A 25,440-nucleotide genomic window follows, 5' to 3' on the forward strand; every position below is an offset into this window, starting at 1 on the left:
CTGTGAATTAAAATTAAAAGAATCTTTGACGACACCACAAACAACATATATACAATTTTGCAGGCAATATTACAAGGAAAAAATACAAACAGAAAAGTTATTTTGTAATCGCAGAAACCCCCACAACCAGAGTTTTGATTGAAAGGCGCCATTACTCCTTGAAATTTAATGGATATTATATCGTATTATTCTATGGAACGCCATAACTGTCTTTGATGTTGGTTGTTTAGTATGTTCAGTGCTTTGTGCATTATGTTCAGTAGTATTTACATTATATACTGATGAAATATTTTACTGCAAATTATACTGAACATACTGAACATTATATGGAAACTACTGGACATAATGCACTGAACATATTTAACAATCAACATTTGTTCCACAAGTTTCTCTCAAATTTTAAGCTATCTTCGGGTCGTTTATGATATTGACCAAGTTGAATATACAGATCATAAACATAATCAGGGCCTCGATATGCTTATATTATCTTCCCTGCATCAATTTGTTCCGATGGAGCAGTGTAGCAAATATAGAGTCGTCACGTTCTGAGACGTTTACGTTCCCTCCGCCGGTACGGGCGCCGAATGGGACTCTTGTTTGTTTTGTACGGACTAAAGTGAATTTTGTTCAACAAAAATGAATTCTGATTAACAAAATTTAGAACATACTACAAATTTTCAATTTTGTGTCACAAAATTGAACGGGTCTCGCAGACGCAGGTTTACTTCGAGCTACGCAAATCTTTGAAGTTGCATTCTACAGTAAAATTGTTTTGATATTACTAAAATTGCTATTATACGTTTTCTATGAGATTTGTTTGATAAAACAGGTTTCAAAATCCTCGATTTTTCTATTTTCGATTTATTGGGATTTTCTTTGGTGAACCACGTTATCATTTTCCAGACATCTTTCAACTCAACTATAAAAACCTGTTAATCGCAACCAAATTTGTTAAAATTTGACAAGGTAATTTGTATTAATGTATTTGTCCCAAATTTTGCTGGAAAAAGAAATGAATCGTCAGATTAGACAAGAAAAATGGAAATATGCAAGTGGAAATATGTTGTGCGGTGAAATTTGTTTATCTGTCAAAGTCGACGAAAGATTATTTTGTTCCACTATCCCTTACGATTTTTTTCCAGATACAGATAGATTCCTCATTTCATTCCGTGTGACACAAGAAATTCAGTTGAGTGGAACAGGTCGGGCGACATAAAAAACCGACATAGTACGTGTCTAACTTTCGTTTCCCTTTTGTTTACAAATGCTCAAATGGTCTATCTTTAGATGACACAGTGGGTTATACGATTACGATATCCGATATTTCTTTCACTTATGTGCTTTATTATAACCGTGCACATTCGTACCTTATCCAGAATTGACTTTGTGACACAGAGTTGAATTTTATCTCACAAAATTAATTGACTTTTGTGACACAGAATTGAATTTTGTTACACAAAATAGACTTTTGTCTCACAAAATTGATTTTGATTACAAAAAGATCAAGTCCCATTCGGCGCCCCTTAGCTGGACTTGTACTCGTTCCGCTGTGACATCTGTGGCAACACCGCCTGCACTAAGTCCAGCGCCTTAGACCACTCGGCCAACTAGGCTATATAAAAATATAGCTTTCGCTGGTCGGGCCATCCTCTTCGTATGTTTAATCTTGGGCTGTAACTTAGTACACGATGTATGGTAGTACGGAACAGCTTATCTAGCTGTTATTATGTAGGATAGTGGATACAATTATATTTCACAACGTCATAGAATGTGACGACTTTATTCGCTACACTGCTCCATCGGATCAAAGTGATAGAGGGAAGATAATGTAAATTTATAGAAGAGTGAAAATTCCCAACGATGTTAGAACTGTCAAATTTGCTAAGCAAATTTTTGGTCGTTCCCTCCGCGGGACTCGAACTCGTACCGCTGTGACATCTGTGGCAACACCACCTGTACAAAGTCCAGCGCCCTAGAACTCTATCCTACATAATAACAACCAGATGAGCTGTTCCGTACTACCATACATCTTTTAATGTAAACTTCCCATTCTCATACAAGCAAAAAAAAACACGTAGAACGCATGTGTATGATATTCAAGAGGTACATTTCGATCTCGTATGAAACTAGAATTGACGATTTTACGGCACCGATCATCAGCGTAAGGTGGTGTAGTAATAAAAGAATAAATATGCATACATATGTAACAACTACCAGAGGGAATATTTAAATACTTACAAAATTGAAATTAAGTGTGCTTCCCCTTACAGCCCCTGAACCGATCCGCGCAACTATTTGACTGATTGATCGCTGACCGAGGACCGGTGATCGATCTGATCGCAGTTTTGTTATGTAAAATGACGGATGATCAGTCCGTGTAACTTTAAGAAATTCCTTTCGAACGAATCCACAATACCACCATAGTAAATTTACCATCAAGATATTAAATCCAGTTACTGTATTTTGTGGAAAAAATATAACACTTGTAAATAAAGTATTTAATTGGTGTTTAAATCTATTGCTTTATGTAAATATGTGTAGAAATTGACAAACGAAACAACGGAATCCGTAAGATATATTGACCGCTCTTTGGTCACATGATGCGATCACCGATTAAATGGATCGGTTTGGCGGATCGATGACTGTCCGCCCGTGCGAGACCCGACAGGGTAGTCAAGGACGTTAAAAAACCCTTAGATCGATGACTGATTGAAGACTGATTGGTGGTCGATGACGATGGCAATTTTACTTGCTTGGATCGGTTCAGGTTCTGTACCCTACCTACCCATCAAAATTGGCCCTACCCAAGTAATATGTTATCCACTGTGTAGACTCTTTAATTTATCACTAGAAAATGCAGTATATCCTAACAAATTGAAAAGGGCTAATGTAACCTCCATATTTAAAAGTATTAATTCCAACGATCGCCCTATTTCACTCTTAAGTGTAATCTCTAAGGTCATGGAGCGCTGTGTTTATTAACATGTACATAATCATTTACTTGAGAATAATATCATAACTAATAAACAATCGGGTTTTACTTAAGGAGACTCCGCGGTTAATCAATTAGTAAGCATGACCGATGAATTTGGGCAAGCATTGGACAGCGGCAAAGAAATTAGAGTGATCTTCTGCGATATTAGCGAAGCTTTCGACAGGGTCTGGCATAAGGATTTATCATTTAAATTAAAACAGGCTGGAATTGAGGGCCATCTTCTCAACTGGTTCAAAAATTAACTAGAGGGAATGTCTCAAAGGGTAGTCGTAAATGGTTCTTCTTCGGAATGGTTACCCATTGACGCTGGAGTTCCTCAGGGTTCTACCAGTCTCTTCCTGGTAGTCGATTCCCCTAGGGACACAGCCTCCATACTTCCTGGTAGTCGATTCCCCTAACGACACAGCCTCCATACTTCCTGGTAGTCGATTCCCCTAACGACACAGCCTCCATACTTCCTGGTAGTCGATTCCCCTAGGGACACAGCCTCCATACTTCCTGGTAGTCGATTCCCCTAGGGACACAGCCTCCATACTTAATGACGACTTAGTTCAAATTCATAAATAGTCTAAACAATGGTTAATAAACTTCAACACCAGAAAACAGAGACTATTACTATTTCTCGGAAAAACAATAAACCTGTTCACCCCACGTTATATTTGAATAATCAGCCTATTCAATCTGTAGACAATCATAAGCATCTTGGTCTAATGATTTCGAACAACGGCTCTTGGCATGAGCATACCGATTACATTATCAAAAAAGCGTATAACCGATTAAATGTTCGAAGGAAATGTAGAATGAGTTTTGATAGATTTACTTTGGAAAAGTTATATATGTCTTTCATTCGACCCATTTTAGAATATGCCGATGTCACTTGGGATACTCAAAATCAAACTTCGATAGAAAAGTTAGAAAATGTTCAAATTGATGCAGCAAGAATTGTTACTGGTGGGACAAGGCTTACTTCTTTAAAAAAAAACTTTATGAAGAAACTATATGGGAAACTTTGGCCTACAGACGTACAACTCATATTAACTTGTTCTTTTCCATAAAATGTTAAATAACAAAACACCCAATTACCTATCAGATCTTGTCCCTCATACAACTGCAAATCGCCACAATTATAGTACTAGACAAGCAAATAATATAGCTAACATTTTCACTCGCACTAATCTTAACGCAGACTATTTTTTACCTTCAACAGTAAAACTGTGGAACGAATTAGATGTCAAGTCAGTAGATTCTACTGCAATCTTTAAGAGCCTAATCCGTAGTCAAAATGATAAAGTACCAGCTTACTACTATGCCGGTACAAGGTTAGGACAAATACTACATTCACGACTGCGATTGAATTCTAGCGCCCTTACTTCCCATTTATTTTTTTTTTAAATCTTGTCAATTCACCTACTTGTACTTGTGGCGAAATTGAAACCACTAATCACTTTTTATTCCACTGTCCAAAATATCGAACTCTAAGAACTGAACTTCTAGCCTCGCTGGCTGAAATCCCTGTTGAAATCAATACAAATATTCTAATCTTTGGATCTAACCAACCGAATGATGATCAAAACATTGCCATTTTTTCCACTCAGTTGTATATTATCAAAAGTAAGATATTTACTTGACTACTTAAAACTAACATTCACTGTATTTTTGCACAGCAAGTCATTTTTCCCTCTCTGTTTTTATCTTCATTTTCAATGTCATATTGTATACCGAAAATCTAAGTTTTCATCATATTTTATTTAATTGTTCGTAAATATTATTAGAGTACGAGCATGCACTATTTATACAAATTTGTCATTCATTTACCTAGGAAACGGATTGTTGAAAACTTAAAGCTTGTTTCCGAATCCTTTGCTTACATTGTATTTATGTTATACTATTGTTTGGATTTCTAAATGAAATAAATATGTTTACAAAAAAATATGTTATTGTTCTTTCTTAGACAAGATTAAAAAAATATATATGTAAAGCTGCATTTTTCACTTCTTTGATCACGGTTTTTACAGAATCATATGAACTTTGGGAAAATAATATTTTCCCTAACTTCCTGTCCAAAACCAGGTGCTAGAGACGGGTAAGGGGGAACGAACAATATTTTAAGCGTGGCCTGACTATGTTGTTTTAAAAAAAGAAACATCTTTTTTTTTATTTTTTAATGATTATCATTGATTCGATATTTCAGATCGAACAATGATTTCATTCTCTCATCGAAGTATTCAGATAATTCAGAGTTGTCATATTCAACATTTGTATGAAAACAATGCAAAGTTTGAACAATATTCAATTGTTAGTTTTGAGTTAAAATAACTCAAATTAAGTCGGCGATGGACATAACATATTAGATTATATCAGCGCCAACAAGATAGACATATTAGCGTCGACTTAATTATAAAATGACTTTTTAGCGCCAAAGTCCTTATCCTTTTAGTGACATTTCAAATATGCATTCGCAAATTTGACAGTTCTAACATCTTTTTTTCAGACCCTTCTATGCTTACATTATCTTCATTATTTTCTCTGTATCAACTTGTACCGATGGAACAGTGTAGCGAATAGTCTCACTCAGAATGTGACGACTCTATTCGCTACACTGCTCCATCGGATCAAATTGATACAGGGAAGATAACGTAAACTTATAGAGTGGCCTAAGTTCGAGTCCTGCGGAGGGAACGACCAAAAATTTGCATCGCAAAGTTGACAGTTCTAACATCGTTGGGAATTTTTCAGACCTCTCTCTCTCTCTATATATATATATATATGTGTGTGTGTGTGACGACTCTATTCGCTACACTTATAGAAGGGTCTGAAAAATTCCCAACGATGTTAGAACTGTCAAATTTGCGAAGCGGTACAACTTCGAGTCCCGCGGAGGGAACGACCAAAATTTGCTTCGTAAATTTGACAGTTCTAACATCGTTGGGAATTTTTCAGACCCTTCTATATATACATACATATAATAGTCTAAATAGAAGTCAACAATCACTCTTACGGGGTGATGGATTGTTAAAAACGAAGCGGAACGTAACAAAATATTAAATAAACATCTGAATATGATAACATCACCAAACGACCGATATCGTTCTTCAGCATAAAACTAACAAAGTGCAAGATCAAAACATAGATTCTGAAGCTGAATCACGCTGCACGGGTGATTGTACCTTTATCAAAGGCACACATAAGCAAATGATAAGGAATCTGAATGAAAAGGAGAATGGAGTGTTTTTATAAAAAATTAGAAACAATTAAGAAAAGTCAAATTATAGTAGTACGGCGTATTGATGTATAGCATGTAGTGCTGTGCCAGCTTCAGACCAAGACCTAAAAATGAATTATTTTTCTCGTTTATTCCATCTGGAGAAATTGTTTGTAATTGTTTCATCCAAAAGCTCTCCGTAGACACTCTTTTACATTTTGACCAGTTGTTATTATGTTCTATGATTATAACAAAAATGTTGTGGAGATCTTCTATCCGACTGATCTAAGATGGCGATTAGAGGGAGGTCTGGTTTACATTTGTAGTCACTGCGATGACCAGTTTCTGCAGTATCTGGGTACAGGTCTTACATCTTTTATCTCCACATGGTTGACACTGGCCCGTTGTATATTGTTTTGGCTGAGATGGAATCTCTCCTTTTACTAGGGCATCTCTTAGACTCTGAGGACTACGTAATGTCAGAACCGGTGCCCCAGGAAAGAGTTTGGAGAGCTTAGGATGTTTTTGAATGGCTTCCTAATTCGAAAGAAGTAGCTGCGAAAGTTTCCCAAAGGCTGGATGGTAAGTAAGCACGAAAGGAACACTTTTGTTCTTTTTCTTGGGTTTGTACTCGAGGAGATCATTACGGCTGATGCTGTTAACACGTTGAAATCCTCGATCTACGTCTGTTGATTTGTAGCCACGCGATAACAAATGACAAGAGAGTTCATCAAGACGTTTGTTAGTGATATCGTCAGACGAGCAAACGCGCCCAATTCGAAGTGCCTGGCTGTATGATATGCTTTTAGTACAATGTTTTGGATGACAACTATTGGGAGACAAGTATTGGTGACTATCAGTTGGTTTGCTGTAAAGACCCATTGACATTTCACCGTCTCTTACAGACGTAGCAGTATCCAAAAATGTGATTTTTAGTGTGAGAAATTTCATGTGTAAATTTGATTGATGGATGAGCGTTGTTGGCATGTGTGATAAAATTGTCTAAATTTTGGTTAGACTCACTCCATTCCATGTCAACATGATTGGTGAATCGAAACCAAGAGTTTGGATAAAGATGTTGAAATTATTTGATTTTATAATTTACCCATGAAGATGTTTGCTTGTGAAGGAGCCATTTTCGTTCCCATAGCTGTACCTTTGATTTGGACCTCCAAATCTGCATAATGGGGAGATAATCACGTATATTATTGTTGTTGCCATAATTTATATTTACCTACTTACTTATCCTCTTCGCGCCTGTTGGCCCTCCAGTTTTCTCGATTTTTTTTGGCAATGCTCTCCATTTAACCCCAGGTCTTTCCCATGTCTTTGAATTCTCATGTCATTGTTCGCTTCCATGTTTCTCTCGGTCGTCCTCTTCTTCGTTTGCCATCTGATGGTGTCCATTTGACAGCTACTCTGATGGTATTTTCTGCCTCTCTTCTGTTGACATGGCCAAACCATCTTAATCGTCTATGTTTTATCTGGATCATGATGTCAGTTTGACCAGTCTATTCATACAATGCTAGATTGGTGATCTTTTGTGGCCAATATATTCTGGAGATCTTTCTCGTGTACTTGCTGTGGAATCCTGAGAGTCTCTGGCTGTCTTTCTGTGTTATTCACCAGCATCCAGACCCATAAAAAAGGACTGATATGACATTGCTGTTGTATAATTTGGTTTTTTGTCCCCAGAGTGATGTTGTTATTCTTCCATATTCTATTTAGTTGGTGAAATGCGACATTTGCCTTTTGAAGTCTGTTGGCAACATCCTTTGATGTTGCATTGCTTTTACTTAGTATACTTCCTAGATGGGTGAAATCTTCGACTTCTTCAAGTAGTTTCCTGACCTGATTTCTGTTGAGGAAGGAACAAGTTGCATGGTTTTTGTCTTTCTTTTATTGATGTTTAATCCAACTTGTTTTGCGTATTTTGACAGGTCTTCAGTTTTCCTCTGCAGATGTCCCGCATTGCTGGATAGTAAAGCTATATCATCGGCAAACTCGAGATCTGCTAGCATTGATGTTAAAGTCCATCTTATACCCCTTTCCTTTGCCGATTCCCAACAGTTTTCCTCATCACCCAATCTATTGCTACAAGGAATAACATAGGTGACATGATGCATCCTTGTCTGACTCATCTTGTGATGTTAAACCATTCACTAAGCTTCTTGTCATCCATAATGCTGCATGAAAAGTTGTTATAGAATGATTTAAGTATTCGAACGAGTTTATCTGGGCATCCATAGGCTGTAAGTATTTTTCAGAGGCTCTCACGATGTACACTGTCAAATGCCTTTTCAAAGTCTATAAAGTTTAAAGGTAATTTACTATTCCATTCTATGCACTTCTCATTATATTTCGTAGAGTAAAGATGTGATCAATGCAACCAACACCTAATCCGAATCCTGCCTGTTGTTTTCGGAGTTTATTTTTTGTTTGTATGTGTGTTCTCAATGGCTTCATTAAGTCGCACATTTTTAAAAAAATTTATATTTGGTTGTACATAATTTTTGAGTTCTTGAGTTCTAGATATTAAACGCGCATACCTGTTACATAAATATTAACAGAATTTGTGACTTGAAAAGAGCCAAAAAAAACTTTTTTTTTAAAGAAAAGTAAAAGTATATATTTAGATTGTGTTTCAACGTTGGCCCAACGTCATATCTCAGTTTAGATGCAACACATTATTGCTTTCATGCATATATCCGGATTTGCTTTAAAGAATTCTTGTTTTACTTTTCTTGAGATCGACATACATTTTTGTATAAAAAAAATATATGAAGTCTGTTTTAACATGTGTTTTAGCAAAATTCTTTCGACGTTGGTTCAATGTTGGCTTACCATTGGCTCTGAGTAGGACAAGTGTAGAAAAATGCAAAGTATGTAATCATGGTTTTGATTTAAAAAAATGAAATTAAAACATACTCATAAGTATAAATAGCTTCTAAAAGCAAGTTATTAAAAAGAAACATAAAATGCAATGGTTATGCTGAATGTAGTATGGCCAACGTCAGACTAACGTTGGGCCAACGTAGAATCTTTTTACAGAATGAAAATCTTTAAAATGTCAAAACGTCATGTTTAATGATTGGCTTGTCAAGTAGAAACCATTTTGGAAAAAAAAAATAAATCAAGAGGAAATATTTCCGATAACCACTCACTGTTACACTAGGTCAACGTTGTTTTACCAACGCCAACCAAGAGACAACGAATCAACCATCATCCAACGTTGGCCCAACGGAGGCATGCTATCTGCATGGGCATTGAAATTTGAAAAAAAATGCACGAAATCTTGATTCGATCCCCATGCATCCTAGAAAAATGGCTGTTGCTATAAATAGAACGAACGAAGGGGTTAGACAGTTGTGTTTCGCATATATCTCCAAAACCGTTAGGTTCAGCCAAATTTTTTTCTGTAGCTGAAATGATCCTTACTATTAGGACTACAAAAGTCGTCAGGGATAAACGTTGTCGGACGACTCATTGTAAGAGTTATTGTCCTTGAAAGGGGGAAATGACATTTCTTTACAGTTTTCGGTCAATATCTTGAAAACGATGATAGATTAAAAGAAACTTTCAATTGTTGAAATGATCCTTATGATAAGTCTTACCAAAGACTTTTTGAGTCAAAATTGTTGGACAAATTCTTGTCCAATTTATTGCCTTTGAAAGGCAAAATTTAACCGTGTGAGCGATTCAGGCTCCTGGGAGACTTGTTCTATTTCATGACATCTTCACTTTAACAACGAAATTGTAATATAACATTAATGTTGTTTGGATCACGATGCATGTTGTGTGCCTATGTCGCCTTTTCAAGACGATCAGAAACACGGGAATTAGATAGTTACAGTAATTGGTAATGTATTTCAGCAAGGATTTCTATATATCTATATTTAACTCCTTGATTTCAGTGCCGGGCGAATCCAGAAATTCCGAAAAAGGACCAGGCGCTGAACTTGCCAAGGGCTCAACCCACTGATTGCCATATTTTTCTGTATAGTAATCTACCAAACTTTAGGAGTGCAATGTGGACAATGCAACGCCACCCTAATTTGTGTGAGCGATGAGTTATCATTTTATTTTTCGCGCCAAATTATAAAGTGGTCTCCCTTCCAGAACATAATTGAAGTCACGTGATCTATCCAATATGGCAGCGACCAGGCGGCTTCAGAAGGTAAACAAAAAGAAAAAGAGGATATTTGGCATAATAAGCCAATGTTTACCCTCATTATGAAAGTATTCCTCTAGTTTGTCGAATGGTTCGTTCCATCAAAACAAAATTCAGACCGAAACTTTTCTCTGTTCAATTTGGAAGCCTTTTAATTTAGCTTATTTTTTTTCACCCAGCAACTGCCGTCTTGGAATTTTCCAGTTAAAAGGAAAATATTTAAAAAATATTTATTTTCAAATAAATCTGAAGACATTCATTATATATTTCTTTAATTAAAATGAACCCTTAAATGGTTTCATTTTTTGTCTCAAGTTGGTGGTTTAAATTGTGTCATGTCGTTCTCAACAGGATACCTGCTTACTCATGCATGAAAATATTTACATTTTATTGAAGTATGCAAGTGATTCAAAATATACAAAATTACTTGTTTTCTTGGTTTTTCATTGATTACTTTTTTTTTGGTCAGTGACTAAAATACATTTAACTTGAATTTCAAGTTATGTAATTATATCGTCATAAGGCTGTAATTGATAAGGACCACTTTGTATCTCAACCAAGAATGGTTTGTTGAATAATTATTTCCTGAATATCCAGGCTCTTCAAGATAAAGGAAGTGTAGCGAGGTGCCTTTGGTTTAAGTACCTAGAAAGCGAAATTAAAATCTGTTGCAGCTATCTTCTTAATTTATGAAAGGTCTTTTAAACAGATGATCCATGCAATTTTAAATTAAGAGATATGTACACTTGAATAATAGGTGCCTAGCAAATTGATTTGGTAGTTATGAATTGTTTCTGGTCTATTTATAAAGTGTGACATTGTTCCAAAAATGAGAATAGGAATAAACAACTAGTGTAAATGTGTTAATTTTTGTGGTTACTAATTTTCATGGATTCTGTCAAGTGAATATATTTTTGGGTGTCAGTTTCCAAAAATTGATTATTGTTATATAGTGTGTACTTTTTTTTTCATGGTCTTTGTCCAACCCTAAAAATGAATATGTTTACAGTATTTGAATATTCTTTTTTTCTTGGTAAATGTATTTAATAGATAATTTTGAAATAATTTTGGTTAGAAAACATAACTTCCATTATCAGAAAGTTTTGTTCATGTAGTTAAAAAGATTTTGTTTTAGCATAGATCCATCTTTGACGAACTACTTTTGTACGTACATGTACATGTAGCTCCCATGAAATGTTCATGGCAATCATTATGATAAAATTCGGAATTACTTTTATCAGTATTGTTGGTTCTTTTTCTGAATACATTATAAATGTCTTTTTTTTCTCATTACAGGAATTAGGAGATTTACGAAAATCAGATTTAAAAACATTTAGAAATATAATAGTTGATGAATCGAACATACTAAAGTGGGAAGGTTTGATAGTGCCGGTAAGGTGTATATATAAAAATAGGTGATTTGGTATGATTGCCAATTACATAGTCATCCACCTAATGCCAAGCAATGATCAGTTAAACTTCTACAGGTCACCTTACATTATTCAATGATGGGCAAAACCCATACCATAAAGCAAGCTGTAATAGGCCCCAAAATAAATGATGTGAAACTATTCATAAAAGATAAAAAATCAGCCTAATCTATACAACTATAAAGACTACTAACAATGAACATAAAAACCAACAACCACTGGACTGCAGGTTCCTGGCTTGGGACAGGCACATATATGTAGTGAACACCAATATAGCACTGGACTATAACATAAAACACAAAAAACCACCCAAATTAAGAACTTAATTCCATTACAATTATTAAGAAGAAAGACATAATGTGAAATCTATTTATTTAAAAAATTGGCTCTGCTGTCTGTCACCTTTTCCAGGAAAATCAATAAAGAGGTCAGAGTAAATTATTCAAAATAGAGGTCACATTGGATTCTGGTTGATATGTAAACTTCATCAAATAATGGATTGTTACTAGTAATTTATCGACTGTATTATGTACAAGTCAGGAAAGATATTTTAAGACGGTTCACAACCATCTATTTGCGGAAGACTAGTAAAACTCATTCTGACTAAATAAAACATTGCTAAATTTTCATATCGGGATATACAAAAATGTAGGTGTATGTTTGTAGATGAAAAAAAATTTAAGTATCATTATTATCTTATGTCACAATATTATTAACTTGTCATACTAGTAATAACAGCATTACTGAAACATTTTTTTTTCTCAACAAGGATTGCTTTGACACATGAGATTTCAACTGTTCTTTGTACTTTTTAAAAAAAAATTGCATCCATCATGCATTCACTTTGAAAAAAAAGGTGTTGTTGTTAGCTTAATAAAAAATTCTATCATAGGAAATTTCTTTTTCATATACATATATACAGTATATGTATCTATATATTATTTTCCTTTGTAGGATCAGCCTCCTTTCTCAAGAGGAGCATTCAAAATAGAGATTAACTTCCCAGCTGAATATCCTTTCAAGCCACCTAAAGTTACATTCAAAACTAAAATATATCATCCTAATATTGATGAGAAGGGACAAGTGTGTCTACCTATAATTAGCCCCGAACATTGGAAACCTGCAACAAAAACAGACCAAGGTAAAACATGGCTTGATACTTAAATAGCATTTACACCTAAAACCCTCTGAGTTGCCTTTGTGATTATTTGTAAGAATGCCACACCCCCTCAATGGCTGGTATCCTAGACTCAGTTTCTTGCAGAGTCATTCCAAAGACTTTATAATTGGTGGTTGCTGCTTCTCTGCAAGCACATACAATGTAGCTTATACTAAATAGAGATAACTGGTTTTGTTAATTACAAATAGACTAGTTATATGTTCTTGTATTTGATTTAAAAACTACTTTCGCCCTTGGCGATGTCGACAATGGTCCTTATAAATTAATAATTTATTATTACAAGGTTGTTTCCCTCAACAATCTCAATACTGGTTAGAGTCAGAACATGTCCGAGTAGGGTGACATGCCTACCTTTAGGCAGTTCTGTCTGTGAGCTAGAACACTATAAATCTGCTCAGGGTCTGTTTAATTGATCAAATGCTTTCATCTTGGAATGCATGAAACATCTGTAGATCAGTTAGCCTTTTCATACTAAATGATATGATGTCTAATCTGTGACTCAAATAAGATTGCTGACATAACTTACAATATTATATCAATATGGTCAAGCAATATGTTTTGTCCATGTTCCTTTTATTAAGTAGTTTTATTTAATATTTATTTAAAGCTACATAGAAATAAGAGACAGACACAAAATAAACACCGTAAATGATTTAATGTGATTCTGATTAAAAAAACCCTGACCCATTCACCAAAAGCTTGTAAAATTATTGAGAGAATTATTTTTTATTTCTTTTTGAATAAAGTCGGGTTTTTCAACATCCCCCTACATCACTACCTGACTAGAGTGTAATGAACATGTACAAGAAAATTCTTAACATTTGTGATGTAATCAAATTCAAGGACTTTGATAGGAAACATAATGAGAATAGGTATGGTGTATATTGTCAAAAAGACAACAAACCCACTGGGATGAAAATGTCAGCCCAAGGCCACCATGGAAGTTAAGAATATTCTTAGACTAAAATATATTTTTGAAGTTTTGTGGTGCTGGTGCCTGAAGAATATGGTGCACTGGTAGGATAAGATCCACATAGTTACTCATGTCATATTAAATAATATAGAAAAAAATACCATGAATCAGGAAAAAGCACTTGTTCCATTGCTGCTTATGCTATACCAATGTTCATTATGTAGTTGTACCTGGTATAAGCTTAATGAGCATTTGGTGAGCTGCAACCAAATATTTCAAACTTCAGCTCAACACATTTTAGATCTTCCTATATATTTGAGCCTAATGCTGCTGATTAAAGGCTACTTCTTGAAATACATGTACAGCATGTTGTAATTTGCAATATACGTTATTAGTATTTTTGTATCCAGGTGTATCTTGAAAAGAAAACTCAAGATTTAGGGGTATTGATGATCACCAGATCAACTTTCTCTAGCTTTTTTCGAACAAAACATTATTATTATACTCTTAAACTTTCTTTACAGTTATACAATCTTTAGTAGCCTTAGTTCATGAGCCAGAGCCGGATCACCCGCTCAGACCAGATCTAGCTGAAGAATTTACCAGGGACAAGAAGAAATTCATGAAAAATGCTGATGAGTACACTAAGAAACACAGTGAGAAGAGACCAGCTGATTGAGATTTCTATAAATAGACGTGATGCAATGTTGGCAGTATCTGACAAAATTCCTTGGTTTTTAGTGCTTTCATTTTGATTTTAGGGTGTGTCTGAAGTATGGTTATGGTTTAGTCTTTACAGGGAAAGTTAATGAAAATAATTAATGATAATTGAGAAATAAAGATCATTATATCATTTTGATATAGTGTTAAAAATAAAAATAAAATGAGAGGAAAACATATATGAAGTTTAAACTGACAATAAAAAAGACATCAGATTCAGTAAATTTGGGAAGAAAGTTATGAAACCTTTACTTAACCATGACTATCTATCAGCACATATCCCTTGGCCTTTGGTCAGCTTTATAGTTATTCAGATTTTGTCTAAATACCATCCAAGATATACAGTAAAGAGATAGGGGCATAAGAGCCTCCTTAAGGCCTTTATCTTTACGAAATTTAAATAAGTGCATGTATTGGCTCTATAATATCAAAACAACTTTATAATATGCTTTTTAGAAATGTCTTGAATTACTACTACTAACTATGCACTTTTGTTTTTCAAGATGGGACCAAAAACAGGTCTTTATGCCCCTACTTAATATTTTTAAAGGTGTTTTTAATGATATGAAATAAAAGGAAGTTGAGAAGATGGATTTACAGAAAGGATAAATAGACAGATTAAAAATGCAATAAAATGATCAGGACTTATTTACGTCAAAATCTGATAAAAACTTAAAATTGACTTTCATTGGCCTGTAGAACATGCATATTAAATTAACAGTACAATAGAGAAGGGGGTTTATGTGAGACATTGATTCTCTGTGTGAAAGTGGAGTGGGTGTATCTTTTACTTCAAGTTCACTTTAACCATGCAAAAACTTTTTACTGAATTGTTGCTGGTATATAATTTTTAAAACCCCTATTTATTGCAAAAAAAATGGACAGCATGTGATAATTGGTGATGATTTTGTGACATGACTAATTGTCATCATTTTGAATATAAATTCAATTATAAACTGGGTATACCTATGTATACCTGTTTATACAATCCAAAATAAAATAGCACCTATATTCAAAAAATGTTTCTACCATTTGAGAAATTTCATAGATATGCTAACTTTTGCATGGTGAAGTGTCAATTTTGTATGTGAATATATCTAACCTTTTGCAACTTTATTATGATTTATGTGTTACATTTATATTTGTTTGATGTATGAACAAGTTGTTCTTTGAAGATATTATATTCTTTTCATGAAATTCCACCATGTGTAATGCAAGTAACGGTTTATTTTGCCACTCAAAATTATTTACAAGTACATATACATCAACCTATCTACAAAGTCCTGATACAATTTTCCTAGGAGAATACAGTTACATAATCATATCTGGATAACATTATTTTGTATGCTTTTTAAACTTATTTAAGTTGAACCTTTAAAAATTGAAAAAAAAAGTATGGTTAAAAACATTGAAATGATTTTTATCCATATGTATTTTTTTCACTAGACTAATAAAAATAATTTTGAAAGGCCTTATTGTTGTAAAAGTTTAAAAGTTCATTTCATTGCTGTTATTTTCATCTTATTTGTGTTCTGATAAGATGTTAACCAATGAAAGCATTTGTTTTGTAAGTAATTACTCTTGGAGATTGAAGCTATATTTAACATAATTCATAATTGGCATTTAACAGTCTATGGAAATCAACCCTAGAACATTTGATGGAATATTAATTTTATCCTGCTATTATGATGTTACAGGAAAAAATTAACGTTTTCAAATTACTGACCACGGATTTCAACCAAATTCAAGCATTATCTTAAACAGTGCTTCAGCACTTTGATTTAATTTTGTCATCTACATACTGCAAGTACATGCACATTGCACACACAAGAAAACCAGTCACAATTCACGAAGTTGGAACTCTTTATTCACTGCAATACAATGTATAACAATTAATGCTCTATGAGTATATTTTTAACCTTTCAACATGACAATTATATTCCTTACATATAAGATTTCTCTGAATGTATGTTTACAAGTTTGCTGAGTGTGAGATTATCATTATTTTCCAACAGAAGTTAATAAAATTTTCACAGAAATTCACTGTTATGTGTATATATTATTAGAAAGCAGTCAAAGTTCTGAAACAAACGTAACTCTTGATTTTTCATGCATTGTATACAACTGCAAAAAAAAATGCATTCTTGAAATGGTATTGGGCTATATTCTGTAGATATTTGGTATCCATACAATAACTTGAGTATATGTGTATAGATATCTATGGAATTCCACCAAAAGTCGCCATTACAACACAGGGAGTTGGGGTTAATTATTTAGGTTGAACAGATTCGGAACTAGGGGTCAAAATGGGCTGTTTCAATTCTGGTCAAAAGCTTAACCAGTATTAATTGAATTGCATTCCAAATTCAGAGCTTTATCAATCTTTGACTGTCTGCCTATACTTGTACCAACTGTTCAGGTTTGACATCTGCAGTTGTATCAAGCTGTGCGCTGCAAACATTTTATTCCAGTCAACGTTAAACTGTGGCAAGCCTTTATTTTACTGTATATTTACTTTGATTTTGCCAATTTCTGCATCACGGATAACAGTAAAAAACATTAAACCTGGCCAATTTCTGCTTCACGAATAACAATAAAAAAACATAAAACCTGGCCAATTTCTGCTTCACGAATAACAGTAAACAAACAAAAAACCTGATATTTTCTGACATACAATTAAGGAGGTAGACCTAGGGTATGGGACGTAACTCTTAAAATCAGTGATATGTTTGTATCATATTCAATTTCACCAAAGCATATTAAGCTTTCATTTGAAACAGAAAGAAATCAATCCAAATTACTTTGATGCTTACATGAGGTTGATGTAAAATGCTGAACACAAGCTTTCAAATGATTTGTAAGAGTTGTATCCCTTACTTTAGATCTACCTCCTTAAGACATTTTTTGAGGGTTAGTATCTAGTCAATCCTGCTAGTAATCAGAACCCCATGATTGGTAGTCACTGCTTTTTCTTCCAATCATACAGCAAGCTTATAGTGTCTGTTTTGTAAAAAAATTTAAATAATTCAATCATCATTACCAATTGCAGTGTGCATGCTTTGAGAATGTTGAGTGTTCTTTCTATGCATTCTTTATCACAACAGCAGAAGCTTTATATTTGAATTTATAGGCTAAACCTCTGAATTCTTAGGCTTAAAAAAAGAAATTGTACCAATAAAATAAATAGCATTTTATTTGATAGTGTTACTAAAATACAATCTCAGATATTGCATCCTCCCCCCACACAGATTGTTACTGATTATCTGGTAGTTGCTCCCCTTCTCCACCCCAATTAAACCCTCCTGGTCGCTCTTCTGGAGGGGGATTGTAATTTGGATCCTCCTGTGGTCCTTCTAATACATATGTCCTGCAAAATAGAAGAAGAAATTTATTACTCTGATTTTGCCAAAAAATGTTTGATAAATCTCGTCACTTCATTCCACAATAAATAACATCAGTACATAGTCGAATTGTCTAAGCTTAAAACGAAGAAATCATCTTGTGGCTCAATAAATCCTTATAACCTAAAATATTCATATAAAGAGAATGGATGTAGTGAATATGTCAAAGAGACAACAACCCCCACCGGAATGAATAAAGTCAGCTCATAGTCCATCAATGAACTGTATGTGATCAGTGTCTATTATATACCGAGTAATTTAAGCAAATACTGTACAGCTGTTGATTTTTGTGGGGTACTAATTTCGGTGTGTTTTAGCAGTCTAAAATCGCCAAAATAATTTCTGCAAAATATTAACTCGGGGCTTACACACTAAATGCACCACTTAGCATTGGCCAAATTTATAAATGCCAAAATCTTTGGTATACCTTTTTGTTTTAAAAATTTTTACACCAACCAAAATAACCAACAATACAAGTACAACAGTGACAGTGTACATCTATTCAAATTTTTTTCAGGTAGTACTGTATACACAGATTAATCATTGCTGATTCTGATATTGTTGGGTATAAATTTTCCTGGTTTAAAATATGACTAGTGTTTTATAGCATTATAAATCCATTTAGCACCATGGAAAAAAAGATAAATTAGTACAACAAAGAAATTATTGCGTTTTAAATACAGTGAAAGTACTTTACTTTGTGGATACCAATTTTCATGGTTTAGGGAAGAAACACTTATTCGTGGTTCTGAGGTTCAGTATACATATCAGTGGGATTCTGCGTTTTGTTGGGAACCAAATTTCGTGGTTTGGCTTACCCACGAACAATAGTTCTTCCACAGTATTGTAGAAAACTATTAATTTTGAAATAGCAACTTATATCTATCAATAATTACAGTCTTAAAGTCAGAATGTTTTTAATAGGCCATTCATTTCTTATAGAAAGTCTCCATTAAACAAAATAGCATCTCTTTGGTCTTCATTAATTGCTTATTTCATATAGATTTAACAGCAACAAATACTAGATACTCACAAAAATCTTGGTGTTTTGAGAACTCTGAATCCTCCCTGCTGCTGTGGAAATACATCTTCCAAAAAGTAATAAACATGGCCAACTGCAATACCTAAAAAAAAAAATTAACTAAATGAAAAAAAAATATTCATGCTTGGTAATTTTAATCAAGACATAAACAGTGGCATGCATACCTTTTTTTATAGGATGGCAAAAGATTGTACAATACAATATCATCTATATCCACACAAGTTTCCATATCACAAAAGAATAGTTTGGATTGATTTCAAGGGTTATGTCACTTCAGAATTTTTAGGAAAAAAAATCAGACTGTTCAAACACTGTGTAAATTGCTGATTTCTTGACCAACTGCAGTGGAGCTTAATTTAATAACAACACTTTTATGATATGAAGAACTTAAAAGTATATTTCATTTCCTAATTTTTGGCCCTGTTGCTAAAGGGTCATAAACATTTTTTTCTTTAAAAAATGACTTCTTGGGTCTCTGATATTCTAAATCACACTATTTTAATCCAATATCAAAATTTTAAGTTCTTTGACCAGATTCATGCTTTGCCAGAAACAAATGCTGTGCTCACTGGTTACATTTTACTGAAATACCAAAACTTTGATTTTACTGTAATCCCCAATCTTTGAGCTGCATAAAGCTTCACTGTTGTGTGCATACTTACTCCATCTTACCTGTTTTAGGTTTGACCTATGCAGTCACATCAAGCTGCATTCAGCAGAGCATTTATTCTACGTCCCATATTTAATTTTATGTGGGGACAAACAAATTGCTGCATTTTTTCATTTAATGTACATTGGGAATCACTCAATATTATTTTACTGTGATGAAAAATAATTTTTTGCTTTAAATCAGTACAAGCTGCTAAACAGAGTTAAACATTAAAAACATTTGCCTTATAAAATAAATAAATAGTCATTACTTAAATATATATAATGCCTTGAATCAAAGGCAGATAATTAATACAAAGACATAGGTCTCACTAACCACTTCCGGGTCAAATGGCCATCCCCTATGTAGTACCAAAAACACACTGAACCTGGACATATGCATTGTAAGTGCATTATTTGTGTGTATTATGATTAAAAGTAGTCAAAATAAAGCTGAGAATGTGTACTTTAAAATCATATATGTAATTAACTACAAAAGTGTATGAATATTGTTTACATGTGTGAGTAATTTGCCTCCATGCTGTCAGTTAGCAGAACAGGTAAAAATGTGGATTTTCAGAATTATTTATTCAGTAAATTTTGTGAAGAATTTCTACTATCATCGTACCATTAGCATACTGATTTTGGAAGCCTTATTTTCCAAGCTTCGCAATGGTATGCAGCTTTAAGATGTCATTTGTCCTGGGAATTCACAGTGAGACTTTGAAAATTACTTTTTTAACATGTAAAGTAATGGAAACGTTCGACGTGGTTAGTGAGACCATAACATTGCTTTGCATATGATTTACCCATTAAGTCAATAACAACTGAATTTCCAAGTAATACTGAGAATCCCAACAACACCCAGGGTAAGTATGGCGCATGGAATGTCATCAAACCAAAGAAGTTTAATCTAACATAAGGATTTCTACGGCTCCATAGATATACCAACATTATTGTAAAGGCACTACCTAAAAAAACTATATTTACTACTAAACCTAAGACCTATAATATGGTTAAGGAAAACAGTATTTATCGTGAATCACAACTGTCATATGTATAGACACATATGCTTCTACGAAACAAGTCAATGATGATGCCATGGATATTTTCTTTCCAGCTCTATATTTAAGAACAATAATTATAAAATACATTTTTCAAAATTAGACTTTTCAAAACTGGCCCAAGTGTATAGTATCAAATGTTAAGTGTAATGAAATCATGTCTTTTTTTGCAAGCAAGATCACCTGCCTCTAAACGGTTTTGGTTAAACATTTGATAGTGTCATGATACAGAAAGACATGTTTTTACAAACAGTTCAGACCTAAATTCATAATCTTCTTTCAACAATAATTGTCAATTTACATGTAGAAGTCAAAACATATTTAAGGGTAGATAACCTTCATGAATAAAGGATACAATCATTAAAGAACAACCAAAAATTATCATAAAAAAGAAATCAGCTGTCTTATTTCTGAATGATCCTTCCTCCAACATCCGGCAATAGCGGTATGCAAAAATCATATTAAATAAAAAATTAAAACCTATTGGCCCAAAGTATAAAAAGTTAGTAGCTAGCCGCCATATCTGAAAAATAAAACAAAGTTATTGTGTTTAAATATATAACCAATTTCAAGAAATACATTTGTAAATAGGTAAAAGTGAAACAGTATGCAATTTGTTATGATTGGGATAATAAGTCAGGAGGCTTAAAATTAAGTTACATGTAAATGTAGAACCAGGAGAGTTCTTGGGGTTGGACTCCTCTTTAAGAAAATTTCCTGAAAAAAAAACATACATGTAACTGGTGTGAAACCTACATATTGAATTCTTAAATGGAGAAGAAAAGTACTTCTAGGTGACTGAAGAGTTATAAAGGCATGATTTTTAATAAGCATCCAGAAAATCAAAAGTTGTGGTTTTACTTACCTGAAATTTTCTAAATATCAAATCAGGATTAAAATATATCTGGAATGGTGTTATCATGTCTAGTTGCTGTAAGAAAAACATAAATGATACAAACTATAAACTGCATTAAATTTGAAATAAAAATACTGTAGAACTAAAAGTTTATAGACACCTACTGATGTTTTAATTATTTACGGTGACCAGCTAAATTTATTTAAAATGTGCAGGACTGAATCATGTGTCAAAACCATCTTTCTCGATGTGCAGACTTCCTTTAAAATAGTCTTTGTTGAAGTTTGTTAAATGTGTATTTTGTAATAATTCTGAATGAATTTTATTCATTATTTGTTACATCAGTTACGGTTTACATGTACATGTTATTGTATTTGTATCATTTTGTACATATTTCGACAATACTCAGATATCTGAGGGATGAACTTCATAGGAAGAAGAAGATATTAGTATAAAAAGAATTTCTCACAATTTCCAAATTACTATTTAAAGTAAATTTACTGTTTCTGTCATGATTTCGCCTGTTATTGATTCATACTAAATGTGTGGACGATCAGCCTGTAGAGACTTGCTGTCCATGAATATATGGACAAGCAGCCACTGCCCTCAAGAGAAGTAAACCATTCCTATCAAATGTTTATTTATTTTCAAATTCATGAGTAACTACAGAACTTGAAAAATGCAATGACCAGCATTTGTCAATTATCAACCATGTGAAATAAAATGGCAGAATAAGGAAGGGATTTCTTGTATGTTTTATTATGGTTATTTTATGTTCTTTGTTGTGTTTCACTCCGATAAATTCAATGCAAATGAAGTAACTTATGAAGTTATTTGTTTTAGCTACAAAAATGTATGATGAAAGAATCACCGATTCTCACTAGATCAAAAGCATCATATCTCACCGTAGCAGGGACATAAAAATTTTCATAATATAATAATAAATCAGCTTCGGATGTACCTTAACTACATTTGCATGAAGATGCTGATTGACGGACCAAGTCTTATTCCAGATGTGCTGCCTTTCCCTCACGCGCAGTGACTGTTCTGGACTCTTATTATTGGTACCTATAGTTAAATGTTCGTTTCTTTCCCCGTATTTTCATTCCACCGATACTGTTTTGATGACAAAATGTACATTCATGTCTTTTATAATTTTTTATGTGTACACCTGATTCTAGCACAGTGCAAGTTTTTATGCTTATTCATAGTTACGGCATACGATAAGTTCAATGTAATTTTTACTCTTTTTTCATAGTTTAAACACGATTTATTTCCGGTAGTATGACTTAGGACATGAGTCAACAATTTCATTGTGGTTTTGTTTATATTTTGCGTAGATAATTTAGGGCACCCCTTTTTAATGTTCCCTTGACCTGATTCATTCATTTTTGTGTAAATTTTGACGTTTCATACACCTCCCCTTTTTTATGTATTTTCTAAAAGTATGGAATGCCAGTTTGTCACTTTAAATCAATGTCAGTTTTTAAGTCTTGAATTTAGGCTAGAACATACATGTATTTTGTCATATATTTCATGATTTTGAGTAAACTGAAGTAATTTCACAATATTTCTCATCAGAAAATATGTTTCATATTTTTGCATATGTATGGTGTGCATTTGGGTTCATTTTTACGTTGCATTCTTGACTTATTATGATCACATGTGTTATGATAGGTTCTATATTGTCTTTTTGTTTTTTTCTTTGATTGCAGCTGTTACCCTTTTTCTTGTTGTTTTACGTGAAACTCCTTTGAACATCAGCATACTTCTATGTCTCCATTCTACTCGTGTTATTGGAAGCGTAAAATAAAGGTTAACTCTAGTGCAATTTTTATTTGTCCGCTCCTTGGGAATGATGGAGGCACTACAGTCTATACTCAGCGTCACATAAATAACATACTGTTAAAATTTGAATAAAAATATTTTCTACAACTTAATTGACACCTACTGTCGTTTAAATCATCTTAAATGACTTGCTCATTCGTTTAGCCAAACGGCTTCTCCCTAAACATTGAATCGTTAAATTCCGGTCAGATTTTAATTCTCGGTGCCAATATTTACATTGTAAAAAGTCAGCCATGTTTACAGTGATCGGGTTGCTAGGAGATTGTGTTTACGTTTCAATGGTTTATCCAAAAACCGAAGAACCACGAATGCATTTCGGCGTTAATACGGATATCTCTGATTTATTTTACGCGAACAAAGTAAACGTACAATACCGAGAAATTGATGAAGCAGACAATTGTCACCGGAATTCGAGGGGAACTTACGAACTTCGTTTGTAAACAAATCGTCCCATAGAAACCAACATGGCTGATATTACGTAAGGATTTGTTAAGCATGATTTAAGCTAGTAATAAGCGACTCGTTGGTACTAACACGTCATGCATATATGCGAACTATCTTCATATTAAATAAAAGAGAGACAACTCTAGCGGTAAGTCCCGACGGTTTAAAAAGTAGAGCTTCTATTCGAAAATGTGTTGTATGTGACGTCGAGTATACACGAGATAAAATTATTTCCTGCCACTGTCAGGCAGAAAGTGAAGTGAAGACGCCGGCAAGATTTAAAAGTTACAACGGAAAGCTCACCACTGCTATCGTCGTAATGACACAAGCAGTTGTGTAAGCCCTTGTAACGGGTGGCATCTGCATGTATTCTTGTTGAAATGTTTGAGCCATGGTTCTGCGTTAGCAAACAGGGGATATCATAGGGAAAGTGGAAGGAAACAGAGAAATATGCCGCAAGAAAAAGGCGATTATTTCCTCTCGGAAAAGCTTTGGGTTCTTTAAAAATGCCCGATAAATATATAAAGTAACGCTGTGTTCTCGCTAACGAGATGTTAATTTCATTGGCTGTAAACTTAGCCGAAACATAACGAATATTGTAATTAGCCACATGCATAACAGCTTTGTTTTTTTTTTTATAGGTTAAACCTCTAGATTCGGCATCCTTTATATAATAATTTACAAATAATATTCAAACCGTAGACATTTATTTCAAAATTTAAACAAAGCAAGTACATATATCCAGGGGGTCATTTTTTTCTGGAAATGGAAAAGGGGGTTCAGTTTTTTTTTTATAACCAAAGAGGGGGGGTCATTTTTTTGCACATGGATTTCAAGGGGTATCCAAATTTTTAGTTAAACAGAGCATTACACCAGTCAAATTAAAACATATTTTACAACCATTAAACATTTTATTTCATTGTCACATGCATGATCTCTGGTAAAATCAAGTTCACACATCAACATAACCATCAGGACCTAAAACATTTACAGTTATTAAATCAAATTGGTCCGACTTATCTGCTGACGATTCAATTTCCTTACCAATATCTTGAATCTCAAGAGCTGTGTCTGATTCTGCTTGATTTTGATAAGACTTTTCCAAAGTATCAAGTTTTGGAATTGAAGACTTTATTTTTTTATTGTAAGAATTCTTTAACATCTCAACTGCTTTTGCTTCAAAGAGTAGTGAAGGGAACTACGGTTATAACGGTAATAAGAAGAATGTTATCCACGGACAAAGGCCAGACATGGAAAACAGACGTACAAAGAACATGAAATTTGTTAAAATCAAATATACAAATTAACAAAAGCAAATGAGCAACTATGACTCCACTATAAACTTGGAGCATGGACCAGGTGCGCCAGTAGGGTAAGCGTCCTCTGCTTTTCTAGATACACCCACCGATTTGCTTAAAAAAAGTCAAGTCCGGGGTAGACGAAAGAGGAAAGGAAAACCATGACACGTTGAACAATTTAGTTTTCATGGCGCAGATGGATACACCATAGCGATCCACGATTTCATG

General features: G+C 33.7%; 2 protein-coding genes across 3 annotated transcripts; one reads left to right on the plus strand and one right to left on the minus strand.

Moving 5' to 3' along the window:
- The first annotated feature begins 10,331 nt into the window (after window positions 1–10,331).
- LOC148606166 (ubiquitin-conjugating enzyme E2 L3-like) lies at window positions 10,332–17,978 on the plus strand. The gene is made up of 4 exons (XM_088544148.1): window positions 10,332–10,374; window positions 11,665–11,760; window positions 12,753–12,939; window positions 14,416–17,978. The coding sequence occupies exons 1-4, from the start codon at window positions 10,348–10,350 to the stop codon at window positions 14,568–14,570; spliced, it is 465 nt and encodes a 154-aa protein (XP_088400274.1). The 5' UTR covers window positions 10,332–10,347; the 3' UTR covers window positions 14,571–17,978.
- LOC148606167 (derlin-2-like) lies at window positions 17,787–24,378 on the minus strand. Of its 2 annotated transcripts, XM_088544147.1 has the most exons (7): window positions 24,218–24,355; window positions 22,584–22,738; window positions 21,632–21,697; window positions 21,122–21,289; window positions 20,512–20,707; window positions 19,046–19,136; window positions 17,787–17,978 (listed from the first exon to the last, which is right to left on the minus strand). In XM_088544147.1, exons 3-7 carry the CDS (start codon window positions 21,686–21,688, stop codon window positions 17,864–17,866), a joined length of 627 nt encoding a protein of 208 aa, XP_088400273.1. In that variant the 5' UTR covers window positions 21,689–21,697; window positions 22,584–22,738; window positions 24,218–24,355; the 3' UTR covers window positions 17,787–17,863. The 2 variants fall into 2 exon arrangements, with proteins under 2 accessions (XP_088400273.1, XP_088400272.1); XM_088544146.1 differs by lacking the exon at window positions 22,584–22,738 and having other exon boundaries at window positions 24,218–24,378.
- Window positions 24,379–25,440: the final 1,062 nt, after the last annotated feature.

Source organism: Perna viridis, chromosome 9 (assembly GCF_037379345.1).
Source record: "Perna viridis isolate PV_CMFRI_1.1 ecotype Kerala chromosome 9, ASM3737934v1, whole genome shotgun sequence".
NCBI lineage: Eukaryota > Metazoa > Mollusca > Bivalvia > Mytilida > Mytilidae > Perna > Perna viridis.

Coding starts and splice junctions, on each gene's coding strand:
- LOC148606166 (XM_088544148.1), top strand. CDS start 10,348: ATGGCAGCGACCAGGCGGCTTCAGAAG. Junction 10,375..11,664: donor CGACCAGGCGGCTTCAGAAG/GTAAACAAAAAG, acceptor TTCTCATTACAG/GAATTAGGAGATTTACGAAA. Junction 12,940..14,415: donor TGCAACAAAAACAGACCAAG/GTAAAACATGGC, acceptor CTTTCTTTACAG/TTATACAATCTTTAGTAGCC.
- LOC148606167 (XM_088544146.1), bottom strand. CDS start 24,307: ATGGCTCAAACATTTCAACAAGAATACATGCAGATGCCACCCGTTACA. Junction 21,290..21,631: donor TGATATTTAGAAAATTTCAG/GTAAGTAAAACC, acceptor TTTATTTTTCAG/ATATGGCGGCTAGCTACTAA. Junction 19,137..20,511: donor AGTTGTTATTGACTTAATGG/GTAAATCATATG, acceptor TTTTTTTTTTAG/GTATTGCAGTTGGCCATGTT.